The sequence below is a fragment of the Mytilus galloprovincialis genome, chromosome 5, assembly GCF_965363235.1.
Source record: "Mytilus galloprovincialis chromosome 5, xbMytGall1.hap1.1, whole genome shotgun sequence".
Taxonomy (NCBI): domain Eukaryota; kingdom Metazoa; phylum Mollusca; class Bivalvia; order Mytilida; family Mytilidae; genus Mytilus; species Mytilus galloprovincialis.
The window spans coordinates 65,764,786-65,787,388 of NC_134842.1; the positions used below are offsets into that span (position 1 = coordinate 65,764,786).

A 22,603-nucleotide genomic window follows, 5' to 3' on the forward strand; every position below is an offset into this window, starting at 1 on the left:
AAAGGGCCGGGCATAAAGACTACACAGTATAAGAATTTTTTAGATCTACATGATAGTTCCTTTCATTTTGAGGATAATTTTTTTATTATACCCATAAAGCATGGAATTTTTATCAATTTCTTAAAACCAATTTGCTTAAAATTTGCATGATATCATGAGTGATGACTAACCTTTTGTATTTTTTTATATAAAACAGAAGAAGCATATATTGCACAATATGGTTTAGAACATATAAAGTACACATATATATATATATATTTTTTATCTTGTCAAAGGTATTAGATGCCATAAAAACATCTGCTATATACAACATCTTTAGAATCCTATTGTATGTTTACTGAGTATCTTGTTTCAAATCACTATTTGAAAGCTGTTGTTTTTTTTAAATAGAAAGTTTATTATTTTGCAATATTTCAAATGACTGTTATTTGATAGTACAACAGCTGACAGTTAAAAAATTGAGTTAACTTTGAAATTAATCGGTTTTTTAGTCACGATAAAGGAAATTTTGAAGTTAACTAAATGACTTACTTAAAATTTTAATAATAAATAATACACAGAAATAATATTTCTCCAGCTTGAAATCTATAATTTATAAACCTGTCATGAATTCGAAAACATTTAGAGATTAAAAAACAAAAATGTCTGCCATTCTTTCAATATTCTTTAAGGGGAGATAATTCATTCTCAAAACAAAATAAATTGCCAAATTTCAATTTATAAAAATCAGTTTAATGGAGCAAAGATCTTAATGACATCAAGCTTTTTCCTAAGGGCAAAGTTTAAAATTTTACTTGTTAAAACAACTTCAAAATCATTGTGGTAATAAGAAAAGGCGAGAACTACAGGTACTGTCACTGAATCAACACAAGGTCGGAGTTATACTGAATTATGGCGATATAAAATTGATTTCCATTGAAGAGATGTATTCATTTGTATACCTAAGTCGTTAAACAACTTGTTAGATGTTAACATTTAGAAAATTTAATTTAGTGAAAAGACTTAAATATAGTCATTTAAACATAAAATTAACTCAGAACCTCATGGTACCTTAGGGTTTAGGGGAAGGCGGTGACAATGAAAGTGTTATGAAACCAAATTTGACAATTATTTTAAGAATTTTACTTTAAAAGGCTACAACAATAAAATGGCGTTAAAATGTCACTAAAATGTTTCTGTTAAACGGTAAAAATTCCATTTAGTATATTATGTTAGATACTAAATGTGTTCTCCAAGGACATGTACAAACAAAGGGGCGTGAAAGTTAAATTCTTGTTGTAATTAGGAGTTCAGATTTTCTTTGAAAAACCACTTTCATTCAAATTCAAATTCATATTTTCCTACTTTAGAATTAACTGAAGAGATTTAACAAAAGATATATTTTGCAGAATAATTTTAATGAACATTCTAGAGCAATTCCAAATGAAACATACTACACTATAAGAGAGGGGTCATAGTACTGTACCCTTGTCTTTTAAGGGCCTTATAGAACAATTTAAAATAAATTTCAATAAAAATTTCTAACCTTAAAGAAATGATTAGTAATCATTTTACTTATGCAAAGTCTTACTGTTCAGTTTTGAAAATAGCATCTGATAGTTTATTTTTCTAAAAAGCCAAAATGACATTACAGTAGAATTGGCCACTCATCACAAAAATGGTGAACGGTATAGAAAAAAAATAACATTTTAGGTTTCCAATTTTTTACACAATAATTGTCATTAATAAATCAAGTTATGAGATTTGCAAAACAAATTTCACTTTTCGTAGATATTAACTTTCACATTCTTCGGTGTTTGTTGGATGACGATTTCTGTCATTTACAGCCACACCCCCTTTTTTATTAAGTAGGTTACAATAAATAGTTGTGAAGATGGAGATCACAAAATTCTTTAGTTTATGTTCAAAATGTGACCTTGCCTGTAGGAGTCAAACTTTTAAATGGTCATTTAATTGTATGGTTGGTGGCTGACCATTAACCCTGTTCTCTTTAATTAGAGGTTTACCATCAGATTTTAACGTGTTGACTTTAGTCGTGATTGAACCAAACCTGTGATCACGGACAAAATAGGTGTCGAAATTCTCAAATTAATGTCCTTAAAAGCATTTGGTCATAATTTTCTATTATTGGTTACATATTTTAAGTAAAAATAATTTGAAATGAAAATTTTTAAGAGCCTTGAGCAATATTTTATTTTTCTAATCATGCCATGATTTTTTGAAGTTATTCCGATTTTTACATTTTAAGTGGAAAGCCATTAATTTGTAATTTTTAAATGTTTGTTTTATTATTCTTTGTTTATATGAGTGTTAGAACAAGCCTAGGGTCCTTATGCATATCAAATTTGTTCTCTTTTTCATTAGATCATTGTAATAAAATATTAACTAATGCCCTTTTTTATAGCAATAAAAAAATATAAATGGTATAAAGCCTAGTTATTTTATTATCTAAATCATTAAGAACTGTTTGCTAAAATCTGATAAATTGGTGTAAATTGATTAAAATAATAAAAATATTGAAGTTGTCAATAGTCATTAGAAGTACGTCTGTAGGGAATAGGAAAATTCATGTTAAACATGAAACTAATACTTCTAGTTATCTTGATGTAATAATGAATGTACAGAATTTTCATCACAAGTATGAAATTTCCCTCATCACTGATTATATTGTAAATATCATGGAAATGTATGTAGATGTATCATTTCATATTTCTGACCGTAGTTAAATATTCCTTTTTTATTCCCAGGTGTAAAATTTCATTGACCCCTGATTACTCTAATAATTATTATGGAAATGTATATCTATGCATCATTTCAAATTGCTGATCGAGTGTTATTATAGTCAAATATTTCTTTTTGAATTCCTGGATGGAAAAAGCTTAATTGATAATGCTGCATCACCACCCCAATGTATCAAACTTAATTAGGAGTCTATGAACATTTTTATTAAAGATTGGTCAATAATAATGCTAATTTGCATGCCCTTGGGTCTCATTTTTGTTATGTTTTCTTTTGCCAAATTAGGTTTGATTTCAATCATAGAAAAATTCCCAAGAAGTACAATATAAAAATAATTGATACTAAATAATTTATTTTCTGTGAATGTGAACTATTGGCACTATTTCTTTGAAGGTCAACAATATGAGCATTTTTCAATAGGGTTAATTGTAGATGAAAAAGAAAAACTTACATCCACAATGTCTGAAAATAAAAGGATTTTATAGATCATGTTTTGGGAGGATATATTCTTGTTAAAGTCCTGGTTATAAAAACAGAAAGTTAAACAGTCAAACAGTCAGAAGAGAGGTGAAAGATTCCAAAGGAAATAAACTTACAATACCATGATAAAAGCTTAAAAACGATCAAAATACAACATAGAAAAACAAAAGACTAAATCTGATAATACAGTTAATTTAAAAATGAAACAGTCAATTCAACAGTTATACCGTCAATGTTTTCGAAAATCTTACAAAAAGAAAATATATATGGGGGAAAAATTTTTACACAAATTCAATCTGTCGACTGTCCTATGACATATAATAATAGTCCCCATTGTTAAATTTGGAATAAAAAATATCAACCAATTGGACTATTCATTGAATTTTTATTAAGTATTGTATATAACCTGATATAAATACTACTTCTCACAAGGAGGTATTTCCCAAATTTATTGCAATGTCTAACATCAATCAGTCGTAAATCAAGCCGAAAAAAAAGAAAAGGTAAAAAACTTGTGTTTTTTGTGTTGTCTAACATTAAAACCTTAGTGACATCTCTTTATTGACGGTTTCTTTGAGAAAAACAATAAAATGTGATCCATTATTTTTATATCAACATAAGCGCCTACACTTAAACTGAAGACATTAACCTATGTGTAGTTTTTTGCTCGATCAGTTTTCGTTCCTTGTGCGGAAGTATAAATGTCAATGGGCTGTCATGATTTATTTCTTGTTTGGTCCCACAGTTCTGTGTGTTTTATGATAAGTTAACTGTCGTATATATATATATATATATATATATATAAAATTGAGAAAGGAAATGGTGAATATGTCAAAGCGACAACCACCCGACCATAGAGCAAACAACAGCCGAAGGCAACCAATGGGTCTTCAATGTAGCGAGAATTCCCGCACCCGTAGGTGTCCTTCAGCTGGCCCCTAAAATATGCATAATAGTACAGTGATAATGGACGTCATACTAAACTCCGAATTATACACAAGAAACTAAAATTTAAAATCATACAAGACTAACAAAGGCCAGAGGCTCCTGACTTGGGACAGGCGCAAAATTGCGGCGGGGTTAAACATGTTTATGAGATCTCAACCCTCCCCCTATACCTCTAGCCAATGTAGAAAAGTAAAAGAATAACAATACGCACATCAAAATTCAGTTCAAGAGAAGTCCGAGTCTGATGTCAAAAGATGTAACAAAAGAAAATAAATAAAATGACAATAATACATAAATAACAACAGACTACTAGCAGTTAACTGACATGCCAGCTCCAGACCTCAATTAAACTGATTGAAAGATTATGTCTTAATCATATGAATATCAGGTACAATCCCTCCCGTTAGGGGTTTAGTATCATACTATCATAAAATATATGAGAAGAACATAACCCGTGTCATGCCAACAACTGTTTTTTTTAAGAAATAAATGTGTTTAGTTCCGATGCAAAGACCCTATCAGTGAATCAATGTTAAAGCCAAAATATGCAATCTTTAATGACCTGACAACAGTATCGTAACTATATCCCCTTTTAATAAGTCTATTTAAAGGTTTTGTTAGTTTCTGAGGAGAATACTGACATTTGTCTACGTAAAGGTTAAACAAGTTCTTAGTGTACATGTCCTTTTATATTCTCTCAAAGTATCTTTGACATCTTTTTGGGAAACAGTGCTGCTTATCTCTTTGATTTTTTTTACTTATATTTTTACTATGTTTCTTTGACATCTTTTAAGGGTTAAAATGCTGCTTGTTTGTCTCTTTAAATGTTTATGTATTGAATGTTTACAAACAAGACTTTTAAAGAAAATGAAATAACATTTTCATCATATATGGAGTCTCTTTTTTATGTTTTACAATTTGCATACCATTCATTTGTTTGTACATTTTATTGTTATTTGAATAATTTTTTCAATAGAATGTTATCAGATAAAATTTGGAGAAAAATTAAATTTAATTGGTATTTTACACAAGATAGCTTTGACAAAAGAAGATAAAAAAGAAACAACACTCTTTATATTGTATTGTGTTATTTAATTTCATGCTTTTTTAAATTGAAAGTTGGCAGCTAGAACTAAATAAAAATAATTATGCAGATTTCAAAGGCCATTTTACATACCTTTAATTGATTCTTCTTGTGAAATTATGAAAGAATGTTGATATCTTTAATTACACTGTGAAAATTATTATTTTGACAGTGTTTGAAATTGAGGTACATTTAAAAGAATTTTATCAACTTTGAAATTATCAATATTGAACAATATGTTTATAAGTATACAGTATGTTTATAAGTATACAATGATTTTTATCTGCAGTGAAGGGTCTTATAATTATTTTGTACAAACAAGCTAGATTAATGATGTTGAATATTTTGGCAACAGTTGTTAAATATTTATTTATTTATAATAATCTTCTTCTTGGTTAATGAAGCGTTTTTACATACAAACCGTATAAACCCTTTAATTATACTTTAAATTGATGATGACTTTGTAAGGATAAAGTACGTCTGCTTCTAGAACTGAGGTCATAAATAAAATTTTAAAGATGTGAATTCAACTTTGAAATATTTTGGAGACATGTGTCTGAATTTAGCTTTAATTTTAATGTTTAGTGAGGGCAGAGTTATCACTGTAAACATTAGGTCCCTATTCTCCGAGGTTCAAAAACTAAATAGTACATTGTTTATTTAGTCAAAATGTTGCAACTTGTTTGATACAAGATATAAAGAGAAGAACAACATTTTGTGAAATAGGATCGCTCATTCTTCATCAGATAAGCTAATGTTAGACAAACTTTTAACTGACGACTGCGAAATAATCGATACACATTATATCTTTTGTGTTCCGATACGATAACAAATGAAACAAATTTTAACAGGTTGTGTCGGATAGCAAGGTCGCAGAGTATCATCTGCTTGAATGTCAAAATATTGCAAATCAAATATTTACGCACTTGAATGACACAAAAGTCATGGTTAATATTAAGCTTTATTGTAAAGTACACAAAGCCAAACTTGCAAACACTTGACTGACACAAGACCTTATGGTGTGAATGCAGTTGCTATGCCATTGTCTAACATTAGATTGCTTGTAAACTATACAATAACAAACGTTTTAAACACTTGTCTGTCTTAAGATCATTTGTATCTAGGTTCTTAAAAAGTATTTCACTTATTTTCAAACAAACTTTCAAAAACATCAAAGCTTTAAGAAATTGAGCTAGCCTCCTGCTTTAGTGAAAATTTCTGAAAACATCACTTCAAAACTTTTTAAAACACCTGTGGGTTCATGATAAAACTGGTCTCTGCAAATGAATATTGATATTGAACTATTACATCTTTGCACACTTTAATCTTTCCAAGACTTACAAAGAGAAAAAAAATGCTTGAAAAAAGCTACTTTTGATGAATTGAACAATAATGAACATGTAGTGGAATATATCACAAGACCATCCAGCAGAATATCAAAATCTATATTAAAAAGTATAATTTAAGAAACAATCTCTCAAACAACTTCAACCCCCATGACAGTCTCTTACCTTCTTCCGTAAAAGGTTCTGTGCTGATGATACCCTGGCTTGGTTAAACTATTAAATCTATATTTGCTGCTTCTCAACAAGCACCAGTTGTCTTTAGAAGTAAAAACTAATACTGTTTGCCTTAGAATCAAAGATATGTTTCAGAGTAAGGATATGTTTCTTATAGCATACTTGAACATGTGAGCCTGAAAATATAACTGCATATTGGTAGAAAGTAAAACAAGATGTCTACATGTTTTTGTATATTTTTTGTAAAAAAATAATTATGAATCATATTGCGCATCAATTAGTATTAAAAGTTAACCAATCTTTTGATAAATGTAAGTGGTTTTATATCAAATTGCTCTCATTTGAGTGGTTTCTTATGCCTAAAAAAATAAACCAACTAATTGTGTTTTTGCTTTTTTCGCAGGTGACATTGAGGGAGAATGCAGAGCCCATGGAAATCTTGGATCCGCTTATTTCTCAAAAGGACACTACAAGGAAGCCTTATCAAATCATCGGTACCAGTTAGCATTGGCAATGAAACTGAAACATCGTCAGTCAGCAGCCAGTGCTCTGGGCAGTCTTGGACATGTATACACAGCAATTGGGGATTACCCCAATGCCCTACAGAGTCATAAACAGTGTCTATTTCTAAACAAACAGTGTGGCGACAAACACGCTGAAGCTCGTGAAATTGGAAATGCTGGTGCCGTATATTTGGCAATGGCTGAATTTTCTAGTGCTGTTGAATGTCACAATAAACATTTAGAAATTGCCAAAAAGTTAAACAATAGTACTGAAGAAGCCAGGGCATATAGTAATTTAGGCAGTGCTTACCATTATAAGAGGGATTATGAAAAAGCAATAAAATTTCATGAACAAGTGTTGAAAATAGCAGAACAGAAAAAAGACAAAGTGTTAGAAGCCAGGGCATATGCTGGTTTAGGTCATGCAGCAAGATGCAAGCAGGATTATGAAACAGCGAAAAATTATCATGAAAAACAACTTGATAATGCTCTTGAAACAAAAGACAAGGTAGCAGAAGGAAGAGCATGTTCAAATTTAGGAATTATATATCACCAACTAAGAGAATACAAATCAGCTCTTAAACTTCATGAAGTGCATTTAAAAATTGCCAAGAGTCTCGGTGATCGTGCTAGTCAAGGTAGAGCTCTAGGCAACATTGGTAATGCTCATATCGCATTAAAACAGTACGATCAAGCTGTGAAATATCATAAACAGGAAGTGGCTATATCCTCGGAGGTCAACGATCGGCATTCTGAAGGAGCAACACATGGAAATTTAGCTGTAGCCTATCAAGCTCTTGGAATGTTTGACAAGGCTATTCTCCATTACATGTCTCATTTGAATATTTCAAAGGAGTTAAAAGACACATCAAGTGAGGCAAGAGCTCTGTGCAATTTAGGGAACTATTACAGTTCAAGGGGAGATTACTTGTCTGCAGTGAAATATTATGAGGATTATTTGATTTTGTCACAGGAATTACACGACTCTGAAGGTGAAGCTAAGGCCTGTTTTAATTTAGGATATGTGCATTTTGGTCTTGGCAATCACTTAGAGGCAGTGCGATACTATGAACAAGATTTGTCTATAGCACGGGAGCTTCAGGACCAGTTAGGGATAGCCAGGGCATACTGTAATCTAGGTCTTGCACACAAGGCATTGCATAACTATATGGATGCTTTGGAGTGCCAGAAAAAGTGCTTATCTATGATGAAAAACATGAAAAACACAAAAGGTATTTTCCGTGCTTTGGGAAATATTGGTGATATAACGCTTAAAACGGGTGATACTTCAGAAGCAATAAAAATATACAACCAGCAGTTACAGCTGGCAAAACAATGCAATAGTAAGGATTTGGTAGCAACTGCTTATGGAGCTCTAGGTGCTGCTCACAGAACTTTAGGTCAATTTGATAAAGCTCTAGGTTATCATACGCAGGAGTTAAGTATACGACAGGACATGGACGACAAAAGAGGTGAATGTAGAGCTCATGGTAACCTAGGTAACGTACACATGTCATTAGGAAATTATATGAATGCTTTGAAATGTTATGAAGAACAGCTGGAGAAAAGCCAGGAATTACAAGATAGTGCCCTTGAAGCACAAGCTTGTGGGAACCTGGGTATTACAAGAATGAACATGGGATCTTTCGAAGATGCTATTGGCATGTTTGAACAGCAGCTTGCCATGCTTGAACAAGTTTGTAGTGCTAATTCTATATACGATAAAGGACGTGCCTTAGGTAACCTTGGTGATTGTTACGAGGCTCTCGGTGATTATGAAGAATCGATTCGGTGTCATGAACAATATTTGGCAACTGCTCAACAAGCCAATAGTCTTTCCGACCAGGATAAAGCATACCGAGGTCTGGGCAATGCTCATCGTTCTGTAGGCAACTTACAACAGGCATTGGTATGCTTTGAAAAGAGACTGGTCGTCGCCCATGAGCTGAACAGCTCCTCAGCAAAAGCATCAGCATATGGGGAGTTAGGATGTTTGCATAGCCTGCTGGGTAATTTCGAACAGGCCATTTCTTGTCTTCAGCATCAATTGTCTATTGCCAAGGAGATTGGGGATAGCATGTGTGAAGGAGAAGCAGCCTGTGGTTTAGGAGGAGTTTATCAGAACATGGGAGAGTATGAGAAAGCTTTAGAATACCATCAGATGGACCTGCAGATTGCAGAGACAACAGAAAATACAGCTTGTCAGTGTAAGTAAAACAGGAAGTTAGGGGTAGTGCAGCAGTAAATAATTTTAGCTAGATTATTGGTTGGTGGTGTTATGTAAAGTTCTAACAACACAACATTTGCTATTCAAATCAGTCCTTAATCTGTTTCTCCACTCTGGATTTTAAAATTTAAAAATCTGTCCAGGGTTTTTCCTTTTCCCTTAATTTTTTTACTTTTACATGAAATTTGCTCAAAATTGACCTGGGAAAAAATTAGTTGAATGTATAATAGGTTCTGCTTGCTAATAATGGAATTCATTAGGCAAAAGTTCATCTGTACTCTCTAATATAAACAGTAAATAATAAATAATAAGGAGATGTGGTATGATTGCCAATGAGACATATAATGAGGGGGGATAGGACCTTTATCGGGACTCCGGGATCGTGCGTTTTTAAGCTCGGGATTTCGGGATTGACCCTTTCGGGATCCGGGAATTTTTTTTTTTCGACTTTCGGGACTTCGGGATTTCGTGTTTTTAAGTCCGGGATTTCGAGATCTCGTTTTTTTAAGCCCGGGATTTCCCCCTCCTACCCCCTCTCTATAATTTACTCTCCTACACAGTTTAAATGAATGAAGTGGATGTCAGCAATTACAGACAACCGTATTCATATAAAAGATATTTTACTATATTGTTTGAATAATTGTTGTCTGTAATTGTTTATTGATTGTAAATCTTTCATACTCAGCTCATTAAAATCTCGCATTATCATTTCTGTAAAAGGATTGATTTTAGGAGAAAAAAAGCATTTTCCCATATATCTGTTACAGTTATACGATATATATTTGATGTCTTCATTTTTATTTTACATGCACTTAGTAACTAGTTCATTACTAATGAGTAGTTTCTTGTGAGGTTTCAAATTTCACTTCCATATGCTAATTAATTATTCATATGTTGGTTTTGTCATATAGTCTTTATTAATTTGTTGTTTTTTTAAAAATTAATATAACACCCTAGTATTTTCTTTCTTTTCAAGGTACACTTTTAGATTCATTGTTAAAATTGATGTGCAAAAAAAGAAACAATTGAAAGAACATGGAGACTATTAATTTTTGCAGTTCATGGACATTTTGATATCATTTAAGTTAATGTGCAATATATGCTAATTGTTTTACATGTTTTAATAAGTTGTCTTTGAAGTTATTTGACAAATATTCTATGAATCAAAGTTTAATGCCGGAAACATTTGTTTCAAACCAAAGTCTAACAGAAAAATACTGTTTTACAAATTCATATTCAAACAACCTGAACTTTTTAGAACATCCAGCATTTCAATGTCGACTGGAATTAAATCAGAATTTTGTACGAGATTCTGACAAAACAGAAATAGGTTGAAGAGCTTAGATATGTTTTAATCTCTGCCTTTGCTAATTTTTTTTTTCAATTCCTATTTTTTTCAGAAGTTTCTCAGATTCTGATTTTCTTTATAAAATTTCTGAGATTCAGATTTTTTTTTTTTTATTTAGTTGTTAAAACAAATCAAACATGTCAAAAGCTTGTTATCAAACAACATGTTTTTAAATTGATTAAAAGGTCATATGTAATTATATTTATGTATTAATTAGCCTTTTGTCTCTTTTGGCTATTAGGAGCCAATTGAACTTTTAAACTTTGCTGCCATTTAAGGTTAGACTTCTCGTTATTGTTGTATATTTGTATATATTGTCCTGTAAGTGACCTGACCAATGGCAATAGATGGACAGATAAATAGCATTGTCCAGCTTAAAGTGATAAATTGTCAATTAGCAATTTGAAGTTTAATTTAATCAGATATTTTTTGTTAAATATTGTTTTTGATTTTTTTCTTTCTAAAAGTACTCAAAAGTTATTGAAAACTATAAGTGAAGTGAATCAGATGGAATCGCTGAAATCAATTTAAAAAAATATAATTTAACAAACAATGCTGTGAATTGATTACAATTCATGGGAATCAAATATTCATGAATTAATTGTATTCATGGATTAATTGTATTCATGGATTGTGGTAATCCGTGAATTTATATGTTCAAGGAAGTGTTCTTTTCCTATAAGCTTGTACATGTATTTTGACTTTGGCAAAACCATGAAATAAATTTTTTTTGTGAAAATGCAAGTTTTGCTAAATTCTTGAAAGTTGATTCTAACGAAAAAATAAATGAATCCTCAGTAATCCCAAATAAAAACTGATAATCTATCATTTAAGGATTCAGGGAGATAACTCTTTAAATCAGTTAAGCGTTTGTAATAGACAAGTTCATCAATGTATTTTAAGCATTTACCTGAAACAGATTGAAAATAATCTATGTAACCTAGAAGCTTAGAATATATTTTTGAAAATAGTTGACACAAACGTACTGATGATTTTAAGAGTTATTTTCCTTAACCTAGGTCTACCTCCTTAATACAGTTTAAAATAAGGAGGAACACAGATTCCCTTGAGGGATATTTAGTTGGTGTTCAGTTTTAGTTGCTTCAGCTATTGGTTTGATCACTTTAAGTATGTTTAAAAACTCTTCATAATTAAGTTTAAATTTATGCACGGATGAAGGAAAATTACATGTACTAGTTTAAGGTTACCTTGCTTCAAAAATTGCTGTTTTCCATTGTCTTTTGTTGCTATATAATTTAAAACTTATACCTGAAGCTTAATTTGACATTTTTGCTATTCCAGGTCGAGCCTATGGAAACTTAGGATTATCACATGAATCACTTGGAAACTACAACGATGCCATACAGTACCAAGAACAACATCTCAGTATTGCTGCTCAAATGAATGACAAGGTCGCCAAAACTCTTGCATACAGCAGTCTGGGTAGGTCAAATGCTTGAAAGCATATTGAGACACTCATTTAGAAAAATGATGAATAGAAAAACTAATCCATTATAAAAAGAAGATGTGGTATGATTGCCAATGAGACTACTCTACACAAGAGACGAAATAAACAAATTAACTGTACAGCCTTAAACAATGAGCAAAGCCCATACATTAGCTTGTATTGTTTTGAAGTATTCAAGATTGTCATCTGTCTTCACCAACTCGACAACTGTCAAGAAAAAATGTTTATGTAAGAAGCACTTGATTTTTTTGTCTGTAGGAATTCATGATAGAATTGAAAGACATATTTTTTGCCTTTTTTGCCCTACTTTATATGAGACTATGATCGAATTTTAATCATGGCTTCAATAATCAAAAGTCTCGTACAATTAATGAAGCTAGAATGACTATAACACAATCCTAATTGTCTGCCTTCTGATTGATCTCATGTACAATTATAACCAAATTAACATAGAATTGATCGTATTATTGGAAAAAAGAGTGTACATGTATTTGTACCTATTAGCTGGATGTAAATGCCTAAATCAGTTGGAACAAAATTAGTTGATATTAAGTGACATATATTTATATAAAATTGAGATGTTATAGTCTGGTAATATATTTTTTTGAAAAATGGACCAAGAAATTCCCATTAGCATCGAACTACTAGTTTTCACATGGGACAGACAAACATCTATAAATACATTAAGGTCTTTATTAAAACTTTGGTGCCATAAAGAGGTGGTACAGAATGTAAAAAGCTATTTTTATGTGATGAGCCATTATTGTTTGACAAATCGCCTCATTCTGCCTCATTTCAGCTGATTGACGAATATCTATGTTTTTCCTTTGTTGTTCTTTTGATGTATCGGAGATCAAATTTAAATTGATTGATTTTCAGTTGAAATCGTACAAGATTATGATATTGTATTCATAGCAATGGACATTACAGTACACTGGTGCGATTTTTATCCCTGGGTTAATTTATGTTTTATGTACCCAGGAGAAAAGTTAATAGAGTTGTCAACTTTTGACAATACTTGGTGTTTTATGATGTTTTGATGAAGTCATTTGATAAGTAAATAAAAAACTTATTAATACTTTGAAGTGAAAAAGGACAATACAAAAAAATTGTAAATCATCTGACCGATAAATGCAATATATAAATTGGTCTTTTTGTTGGAGTTTGAAAAAGGTCATGAAAATATAAAGTTATTTTTATTGTGATATTTGTTGTGGAAGTGTGACTCCGCATTTTCTTTAAATGAAATTATTGTACATTAACATTGAATTGTAGAAATGAAGAGTGTTATTTTATTGCTTTTTAAATAGATTAAGAAATATAGAGTCTGGGTCTAGTAAAGAAATCATCTGTGAAATAAAGAAAACATTCAAATTTAGGTTGTATTTAAACAAATAAAAAATTACTTCAAATTTGTTATTTTAGTGTAAATGATTTAGAAACACTTGGGTTACATTTTGACTTAATATATTTTAATATTGCATTTGTACAAGAACACTTAAAACACAACAAAGCTACAAAAATCTTAAAACACATTGTTTACTGTTATGAGGTATAAAAAAATATACTTAGCAAGAAAAACATGTAAATTGAAAGCTTATCTAATCTGAATTCCTGTACAATAAACATGCAATACAATGTGATGCATATTCTTTAGTTACTTTACCTGCTTAATCCTATCCAAACAGAATCTAGTTACAAAGGGATTTATATTTTATTTGCATATGTTTTGAAAAATATATACTGGTATTGGCTTATTTATACATAAAATTATAGAAATCATACATGATCTTTTAAACTTATAAAATATGTTTTAGGACGAGTCCACCATGCTCTGAATAACCACACTCAAGCAGTTGAATACCTGAAGCAAGGTCTTTCAATAGCAGAACAACTTGGTCGCCATGAGGATGAAGCCAAGATTTGCCATCGCCTTGGTTTGTCCTTGTGGGGCAAAGGTGACCTTGAAGAGTGTCAGCTACAACTACACAGAGCAGCGGACTTGTTTGAGGGTATCCGTAGAGACGCACAACTCAACAGTGAATACAAAATGTCACTGTTTGACCTTCAAACAGCCTGTTACCAAGCTCTCCAGGTTAGTACTGGGAAATATTTGGTGCAAATTTATTTTTGAAACTTTAGTAGCAACATTATCCAAGGAATTCAAATGTTTGGAATCAAACATGTTTTCAGCCTTTATTATTAAAAATATACAAAAAAGAAAGTAAACTCCATTTTACAAGCAAATTGCAAAAATCACATAATCGATGTAAAATTTAAAATGTATATTTAATATGAAAAACCAGCAAATACTGTACAATTAGTATGAAGAATTTCCAAAAAAGTATAAGACGTGCGAAAAAAGAACCAAACCAAACACAATTTTCATTGCATACAAAGGGGAGATAATTTATAACTGTTATTGAGTTCTCCATATTTTTTAGGTATGAAGATTGCACTGTTCACTTTAAAAAAAAAAAAAAAAAAAGATTTCTTTAATAACAATACAATTTCAGAAATATTGATAAAGATAATCAATAGAAAAATTAAGACAGTATCATAAAACCAAAAAATCTAGAGATACCAAAAAAAAAGAGACAGAGACAGAAGCACATATGATTACTGAAGAATAGACACTTTCAAACAAACACAATATTCTGATAATTATTTTTTCAGAGAGTGTTAGTATCCTTGGGTAGACATGATGAAGCCTTAGCAATAGCAGAGAGAGCCTGTACTCGTGCATTTATTGACTACCTCCTGGAGCGACAGGCTGGAGCTGAGGGTCTGTACAGGGGTAATATAGACCCTCCCCCTGTCACACCCGCTCAGCTTACCAGTATTGTAGGGAAACAACAGGCTTTGGTGATGTACTACTCCATTGCTGCTGGGTATCTGTACTGCTGGCTTGTCACACCCAGAAATGGTAAGTTTTCTAGTTCTAAAAATAGAGAGATAATTTTCCGATATTTTATGCATATTTTGTATACTTTGGATGGATTTGTTTTCTTAGATTGAGGAAATATTTTTTGCAAATACACCAATCAATAACAAGTTCCTAACTAGACAAAAATTACATTGATATAAAAAAAAAACCTGGACAACTGAAAAATTGATGACTATAAAAGCATTTTGGTACAAAGTTTTACAATTTATATAATTATATATTTTTGTCCTGAAGTCACTGAACCAATGGGTGAAACATTTCAACCAATAAAAGATGCAGTTTTCTTAACTGTTGTCGTCAATTTAGCAGAATTTATATAAAAGTAAGAATGGTTATCAACAACCGTACTCTAATTTCAAACGTTTTAGAAACTGTGAAGTGTAAATATGTTATATTCAAAACAGTAAAAATAATTTCAGTGTTTGTTATGAAGTGAAAGTTATAATGAATTGTTTTTTGTAATCTTGTAGGTATTGTAAAATTCCATGAAGTAAATATGACAGAATTAGAAGCTGATTATGACACCAGTGACACACTGAGTATGAAGAGTGTTAGTTTTGGTTCCAGTTCTCTTATTGACCAGTATGTTGGCCATGTCAGAGAATCTATGGGTGTTGAGAGTCACAATATCAAGTAAGTTGATAGTTTGGAGCTTAAACAAGCAGCACTCAATCAATAAAAGCCCTTTCTGCACTAGATGATATATAATCAACAAGTTAAGCAATCAAAGTCATCTCTAGATAAGAGCAACATCGAAAGGGTAATTAATTTTAAGTAATTTCAATATCAGCTTCACAGTCTATTTAATTCACATATTTGATGTTTATCCAGTTTTACAGGTTATTTATAAGTTATTCATTTAAATTCTATTTACTTTGATGCATTTTCACAAAAAAAATGTCTTCTTTTCAAATTTATTTTCTTTGATGCAGATCCGTAAACAAGATCACCATCATTGAAAATATTGATAAAATCCCATGAGACTGGAAATATGATTTCTAACCATAACGCTTTACTTACCTTTTATATTTTATTAAGTCTCCCAAACAAAGTTTGGAGACTTATTGTTTTTGCTCAGTTCTTATTATTTTTATTATTCTTCTTTTTCTTTTTCTTTTTCTTTTTCTTTTTCTTTTTCTTTTTCTTTTTCCGCCACTTTAAAAAATGAACTTGTCCGCAGCGTTTCTCCAAAACCACTTGTCAGATTTACTTAGGATTTCATAAAATGTTAGACTAACATGTCTAGGTGAGCCATCAATCGTTCGTTTGTGCATTGGGGTCTATTAAGGGGTATTTTGGGGGGCTAAAAGAAGGGAGGGGTTTACTATAGAACCCTATGGGATTTTATTTTAGAAAATTTTCAAATGACTATAACTTTAAAACTTTAAGTGATAAACACACACAGTCTTCAGAAATGATCAAGTGACAATAAAACAAATCACGTGAAATAAAGGGGGAATCTCTAGGGGGTCATCCCCACCCCTTAAATTTGAATTATGCTATTATCTTGTAAAGGGTCTAAATCCCCACCCCTAAACCATGTATATTCTTGAATGGGACGATAAAACAAATTTAATGAATTAAAGGAGAAGTCCCTGGGGGTCGCCCCCACCCCGTTCAATTTGAGAATGTGCTATTATCTTGTAAACGGTCCAGATCCCCACCCCTAAACCATACATATTCTTGTAGGGGACAATAAAACAAATCGAATGAAATTAAAGGGAAGTCCTTGGGGGTCACCCCCACCCTATTCAATTTGAGAATGTGCTATTATCTTGTAAACGGTCCAGATCCCCACCCCTAAACCATATATATTCTTGTAGGGGACAATAAAACTAATAAAAAGAAATCAAAAGGAAGTCCCTAGGGGGTCACCCCACCCCGTCGTGTTTGAAAACTTGTAAACGGTCCATATCCTCACCCCTAAACCATGTATATTCTTGTATGGAACAATAAAACACAACAACTGAAATATAGGGAGAGTCCATGGGGGTTACCCCTACCCCGCTCAATTTGAGAATGTTCTATTATCTTGTAAACAGTCCAGATCCCCACCCCTAAACCATATATATTCTTGTAGGGGACAATAAAATAAATGAAATGAAATAAAAGGGAAGTCCCTAGGGGGTCACCCCACCCCCTCTTGTTTGAAAACTTGTAAACGGTCAAGATCCCCACCCCTAAACCATATATATTCTTGTATGGGACAATTAAACAAGTCAAATTAATATGGGAGCTTTGTTTGGGAGACTTCGTAACAGCATCCTGTTACAATTACTTCTTGTTTTCTTTGAAATAGTTATTTTAGTTAATAATTTAACGGTAAATATTTTCTCAATTTCTTTTTTTTATTAGATTTATTTTATATATTATTTCATTTCATTATGTCACAAATATGTACATGATTCTTATAACAATAACCTTTTTTTTGTCTTTTTTTAAATGCTAAAAAATGAATTTAAATATAGAATGTAGCACAAATCTGAAAAAGACAAAACTTTATAAAAATAATTGTTTTGGGTTCAAAATCTAGACTGTTTAATAAAATCCAACTTTTTTTTAACAGAGCGTCCACAGGGAGTATTAATAGAACATTTAATGATGGCGACAGCGAATGTGATGATGTCTGGCAACAGCATTTAGAGGAACTTGGTGACAAGCTCAATGCCGAGAACGACAAGACAGGATTCCTCCGCATGGTCAATCGTAATCACAAACTTAACAGTAGTAACTATAGTCTCAGCAGTTTATTCAGTCTTTCAACATTAAACGGAGTCAATTCTAGTTTTCACAGCACACGGAAAAACAGTCTACGCATTTATAACAAATCCGGGCACAATTCAGGGGCCAAAACTCCTTTGAGTGTTTTGTATCATATTTTGATTGAGCCTATGGAGGAGGCTTTAGAAACAGCGAGTGAAGATTACGGGGCAGGAACAATTGATTTGGTCTTAGTGCTACAAGGGGAATTGTATTTAATTCCTTTCTCAATTTTGAAAAAGGACCAAAAATCAGAATGTCTGTTCGAACGATTTAATATTAGTATTATGTCTTCTGTGACGAACTTACAAAATGCTCAAAAACATGAGAAACAAGGACGACCAGTTATTGATTCATCTGGTGCCGTTGTTGTCGGTAATCCTAAATTGTCTCCTGGGGCTAGTCAACACTGGATTTTTAAAGACATTCCGGAAGCGGAATATGAAGCACGTGTGGTTGGAGAACTCCTGACAAGTCGGCCATTAATTGGTCCAGATGCTACGAAAGCAGCTATTTTACACCAAATAGAACAGGTTGAAGTGATTCATTTTTGTACTCATATTTCATGGAAACTTTCATCAATTGTTTTAGCACCGAGTGAAAATATCCCCTCACAACACCGTTTCCCGTCAATTGATTCCGATGACAGTTCTAGTGATATCACAGGTTTTGATGGTCCAGCTATGTCTGAATACCTGTTGACAGCTGCTGATATCCTAAACTTGAAACTTCACGCCAAACTTGTTGTGTTGAGTTCTGGTTACACTGACGATCGAGCCGGTAGAATTAATTCTGACGGTGTGGTTGGATTAACGAGAGCCCTGCTTTCTGCAGGTGCCAAGTGTGTTTTGTATTCACTATGGCCTGTCCCTGACGATGCATCAAAAATGTTAATGAGGTCACTTTACACTGCGTTACAAGAAGGACAATCTGTTACCCATGCACTTCAGCATGCAATGAAAGCAGTTCAGTCGGCCAGACAGTATTCACATCCTGCCAACTGGGGAGGGTGGATATTAGTGGGACATGATATAAAGCTAAGCAGTAAGATAGCTTTGATGGGACATGCTATTTGTGAGATTTTACTGTCACCTGGACAGTGTAGAGAGGCAATGAGGGTGTTGTTACACTTGGTAAGAAAAATTCACATGCTTAAAATAATTCACATGCTTAAGATAATTTCAAACTTCTGTGATTAAACTTTATTATTGACACTATTTAAGTTATTATCATGGAGTATTTATATATTGATAAGGGGTGAAAAACCAGAGGATTTTAGTTTTCAAAATTTTAAGGATTATAGGTAATTTCATTCCAAGCTGTCAAAAAATTGAGTATTATTTAGTATTTTGGTCTAAAACATGCCCTTATTTGCTTATTTGCTTAAATTTATTTCATATGGACTGTAGTGAATAATTGTTTCATAGGCAATAACTCACTCACCTAGCCTCAACTACAAGCCAACAGAAAACGAACTAAAATGTTGTAAAATTGAGCTTCTGACTTTATTGTGAAGATTATATATCTCCTTCAATGATTTTATACTATTAATAATCATTCTTTAGATATGTATTGATTATTAAGGTGGTACCTAACACTACAGGGAGATAACTCTGTAAAATCAGCTAAACGTTTTAATTACGTTGTGTTAGTATAGGAATATTAAGCTTCTCAATGATCAAAATTAGTGTTTGTCAAACTGCTATATAACCAGTGTAATTTTTCTGATAAAACGGTTGGTTCAAATTTCTTGAAATTTTTATATATTTGTCATAGGGTCAAAGTAAATACTTTGTCAAAATTTTATGAAAATTAAACGAGCCAAATTAATTTAAGTGAAGGTGTTGGGTACCACCTTAAGTACATAAATTGTAATTATACATTTTATCTTTATGTTTACAGATTGAGAAGTCATTGATGAGAATTCACCAGGGCATTAAAAACTCTATGTATACAACCTACACCTCAATAGAGAACAAGGTTGGAGGTATTGCAGGATGGAAGGATTTGTTAAAGGCTGTAGGATTTAGGTTTGAGGCTGGACAGAACGACCTACCTCCAGCAGTGTTCTTCCCTCAGAGTGATCCAGGAGACAGGCTTACACAGGCCAGCTCTAATCTACAGGCACTTCTTGGTAAGAGGAATGTTATTAGTCGTAAAGCTCTAAGTGAAAAAGTCATGATGGTATTAGTGATGTGAGATATTTGTTTATAAGACAAATTTATTAATTAGTGTATTAAGGATTGAAAGAATTTCAAAAACACAAGAAGAAAATGTTAATAATTTTTTATTATTATTTTCAATTCTTCGAGTATGTTAGAACACAGACAATTTCTTAAAGAGGGACTTTTATAAAAGAGAAACCAAATTATCAATATTGTCTGCTTTTTGAAAGTGACATACATTTGGATGCACTATACTTATACTAGAGTATATGGTAATTTGGTGGGACACAACATTCTATGAACTTTAATTTTGATCTCATAGACATGCTAGATTATTTATATTGATACAGGCTAAAACTTATATCTCATTTAAAAAATTAAATAAAGATGAATATTTTTCTCATTTTAGGATTACCACCAAGTTGTCTCTCAGCTCTGTCCAAGTTTTTACCCAACTATGACGCTGGAGAGGCCAATATCAGAGTGGTAGGTTTAGTTAGCTATATGCAGATTTTTTTAGTGAATCTAAAATATTTTGCAACTGATTCATAGTTAGTTTAGCTATCTGTAGAAAATCGCACTGCTTTGCAAACAAAATGAACTACCTCAACTAAATGTATGGGTATCTGAAGAAAAAATAGTCCTTGTATGATGCCTTTATAAAAACAATATTGTCAGAAGCATTGTCATGTCGATTTCTTTATTTGAAATATTAAAAAGTATTTCTATTTCCTGAATATATTTTTATGTATCCTTATATTTTCACTCAGAAACATTCTCTATTATTGCTATTAAAGAAAAAATTTTGATTTTGCATGACATTCTACAAAATTTTTGTTATTTATTTATCATTGGCCTGACATATGGTATAATTATACAATGTTATTTCAGATGAGAGACATACTCAGTAAAATGGCTGCCAGAGAGGTCAATGTGGACGTACAGCTGAATGTTCAGCTATGGAGAGTGCCTGGATGTCATGAATTCTTTGCTTCACTAGGTAAGGGAGATAACTTTTTTTTTTCTATAAATATTTGTTCTACCATTTGAGTAGACAAATATTTGATAAATTTTGAAAGTCAGATTAATTTTAATAACAACCAAAAACATGCTCTTGTACTTGTTTTTAAAGTCATAAATTTAAAGATAAGAAAAGAATATATGGACATAATTTATATTTTTATATTTTTTTGTATTGTAGGTTTAGATTTGGTAGAAGTGGGGAGAGATGATGTTACTCTGAGACTTGGTAAACAGGCAGTCAGACGTCAGTTACAATTTGCCCTTCAATCACTGGTGGCAGTCTTTGGTAAGAAACCTTTCTTCTGTACAAAAGAAAATTCCACTGACTAAAACATAAAACATAAAACATAACATAAAAAAAATCAATTTCATGAAAATGAAAGATTGACCCAAGTCATGCTGAATTAGTAATAGTTAGGTGTTAACAAGTTCATTGTAAAGATGTGTTTCTCACTATTTTTATGATAGATTTCAATGAGTTTCCAATTTCTATTTTTGAATTGAGAAAACATATGAAATTACTTTAAATGTATTTTGTCAGGAAATATCCCAATAATTATGAAAAAATAAAGTGTTTACAATTATTACAAGAGGAAATATAACTTCATATAATTATGTTAAAAATTGTCTTAAAATTTACACTTTATTTAAATATCTATTATTGAATTTGAACAGACACACAAGAAGCACCCAGATCATTGACAATGGACAGTTCTAGTAGTTTGGAAAGTTTATCCTCATCACACAGTGGTTCCACATCTACTTCTAACTTCTCCAAGGGAAGTACACCTCCCATATCACCTCGGTGTGGGAAGAAAAAGTCACTGTTTAATCCGGCAGAAATGGAGAAGATGAGAATGATGACAAAAATGCAGCTGATGAACCAGGTAGGTTGTAACCATGGAGATGAGTGTCTTAACTTAACACCTTGACCTCTGTTTTGTTAACATTATGATACAGTTAGAAGTTGTAGGATAACAATGTTTTTTCTAACAAATCAGGTTTTAACTGATGTTTATTGCAAAATGAAGGTCTTTTGATTCAACTAGATGATACAACTTTATATTAATTAACCTATAAGGTCATATTTTTTATTATGACATGAACCTAGGTGTAAAAGAGGTTATGCAAACATTAACGAATGCTTAGTATTGACTTAAGGCTACACAAGAGATCAGCAAAAAAACAGAAGAAGATACAAATAATATGATTTTAGTTTAAGCAACAAAAAAACAACCCTAAAACAAGATAGAATTAATGAACTGATGCAAATACAAATATTCAAAAATAAAAAACAAAACTGAATTGAAATTAAATTTTGAATTTTACATTATTAACATATTAACAGTTCTGTTATGTGATAAATGTAATTCATAAATATATACTTTACA

General features: G+C 31.7%; 1 protein-coding gene across 3 annotated transcripts in view; it reads left to right on the forward strand.

The window, feature by feature from the left end:
* LOC143076268 (tetratricopeptide repeat protein 28-like) overlaps positions 1 to 22,603 on the forward strand; it is a 110,322-nt gene that overhangs the window by 83,723 nt on the left and 3,996 nt on the right. For all 3 annotated transcript variants that reach the window (XM_076252000.1, XM_076252002.1, XM_076252001.1), the window contains 11 exons: positions 7,175 to 9,481; positions 12,152 to 12,292; positions 14,135 to 14,412; positions 14,994 to 15,243; positions 15,735 to 15,897; positions 17,831 to 19,157; positions 19,927 to 20,158; positions 20,599 to 20,675; positions 21,081 to 21,189; positions 21,391 to 21,498; positions 21,888 to 22,099. In XM_076252000.1, the coding sequence (XP_076108115.1) occupies positions 7,175 to 9,481; positions 12,152 to 12,292; positions 14,135 to 14,412; positions 14,994 to 15,243; positions 15,735 to 15,897; positions 17,831 to 19,157; positions 19,927 to 20,158; positions 20,599 to 20,675; positions 21,081 to 21,189; positions 21,391 to 21,498; positions 21,888 to 22,099 (5,204 nt within the window). The remainder of the gene's footprint in view (positions 1 to 7,174; positions 9,482 to 12,151; positions 12,293 to 14,134; positions 14,413 to 14,993; positions 15,244 to 15,734; positions 15,898 to 17,830; positions 19,158 to 19,926; positions 20,159 to 20,598; positions 20,676 to 21,080; positions 21,190 to 21,390; positions 21,499 to 21,887; positions 22,100 to 22,603) is intronic.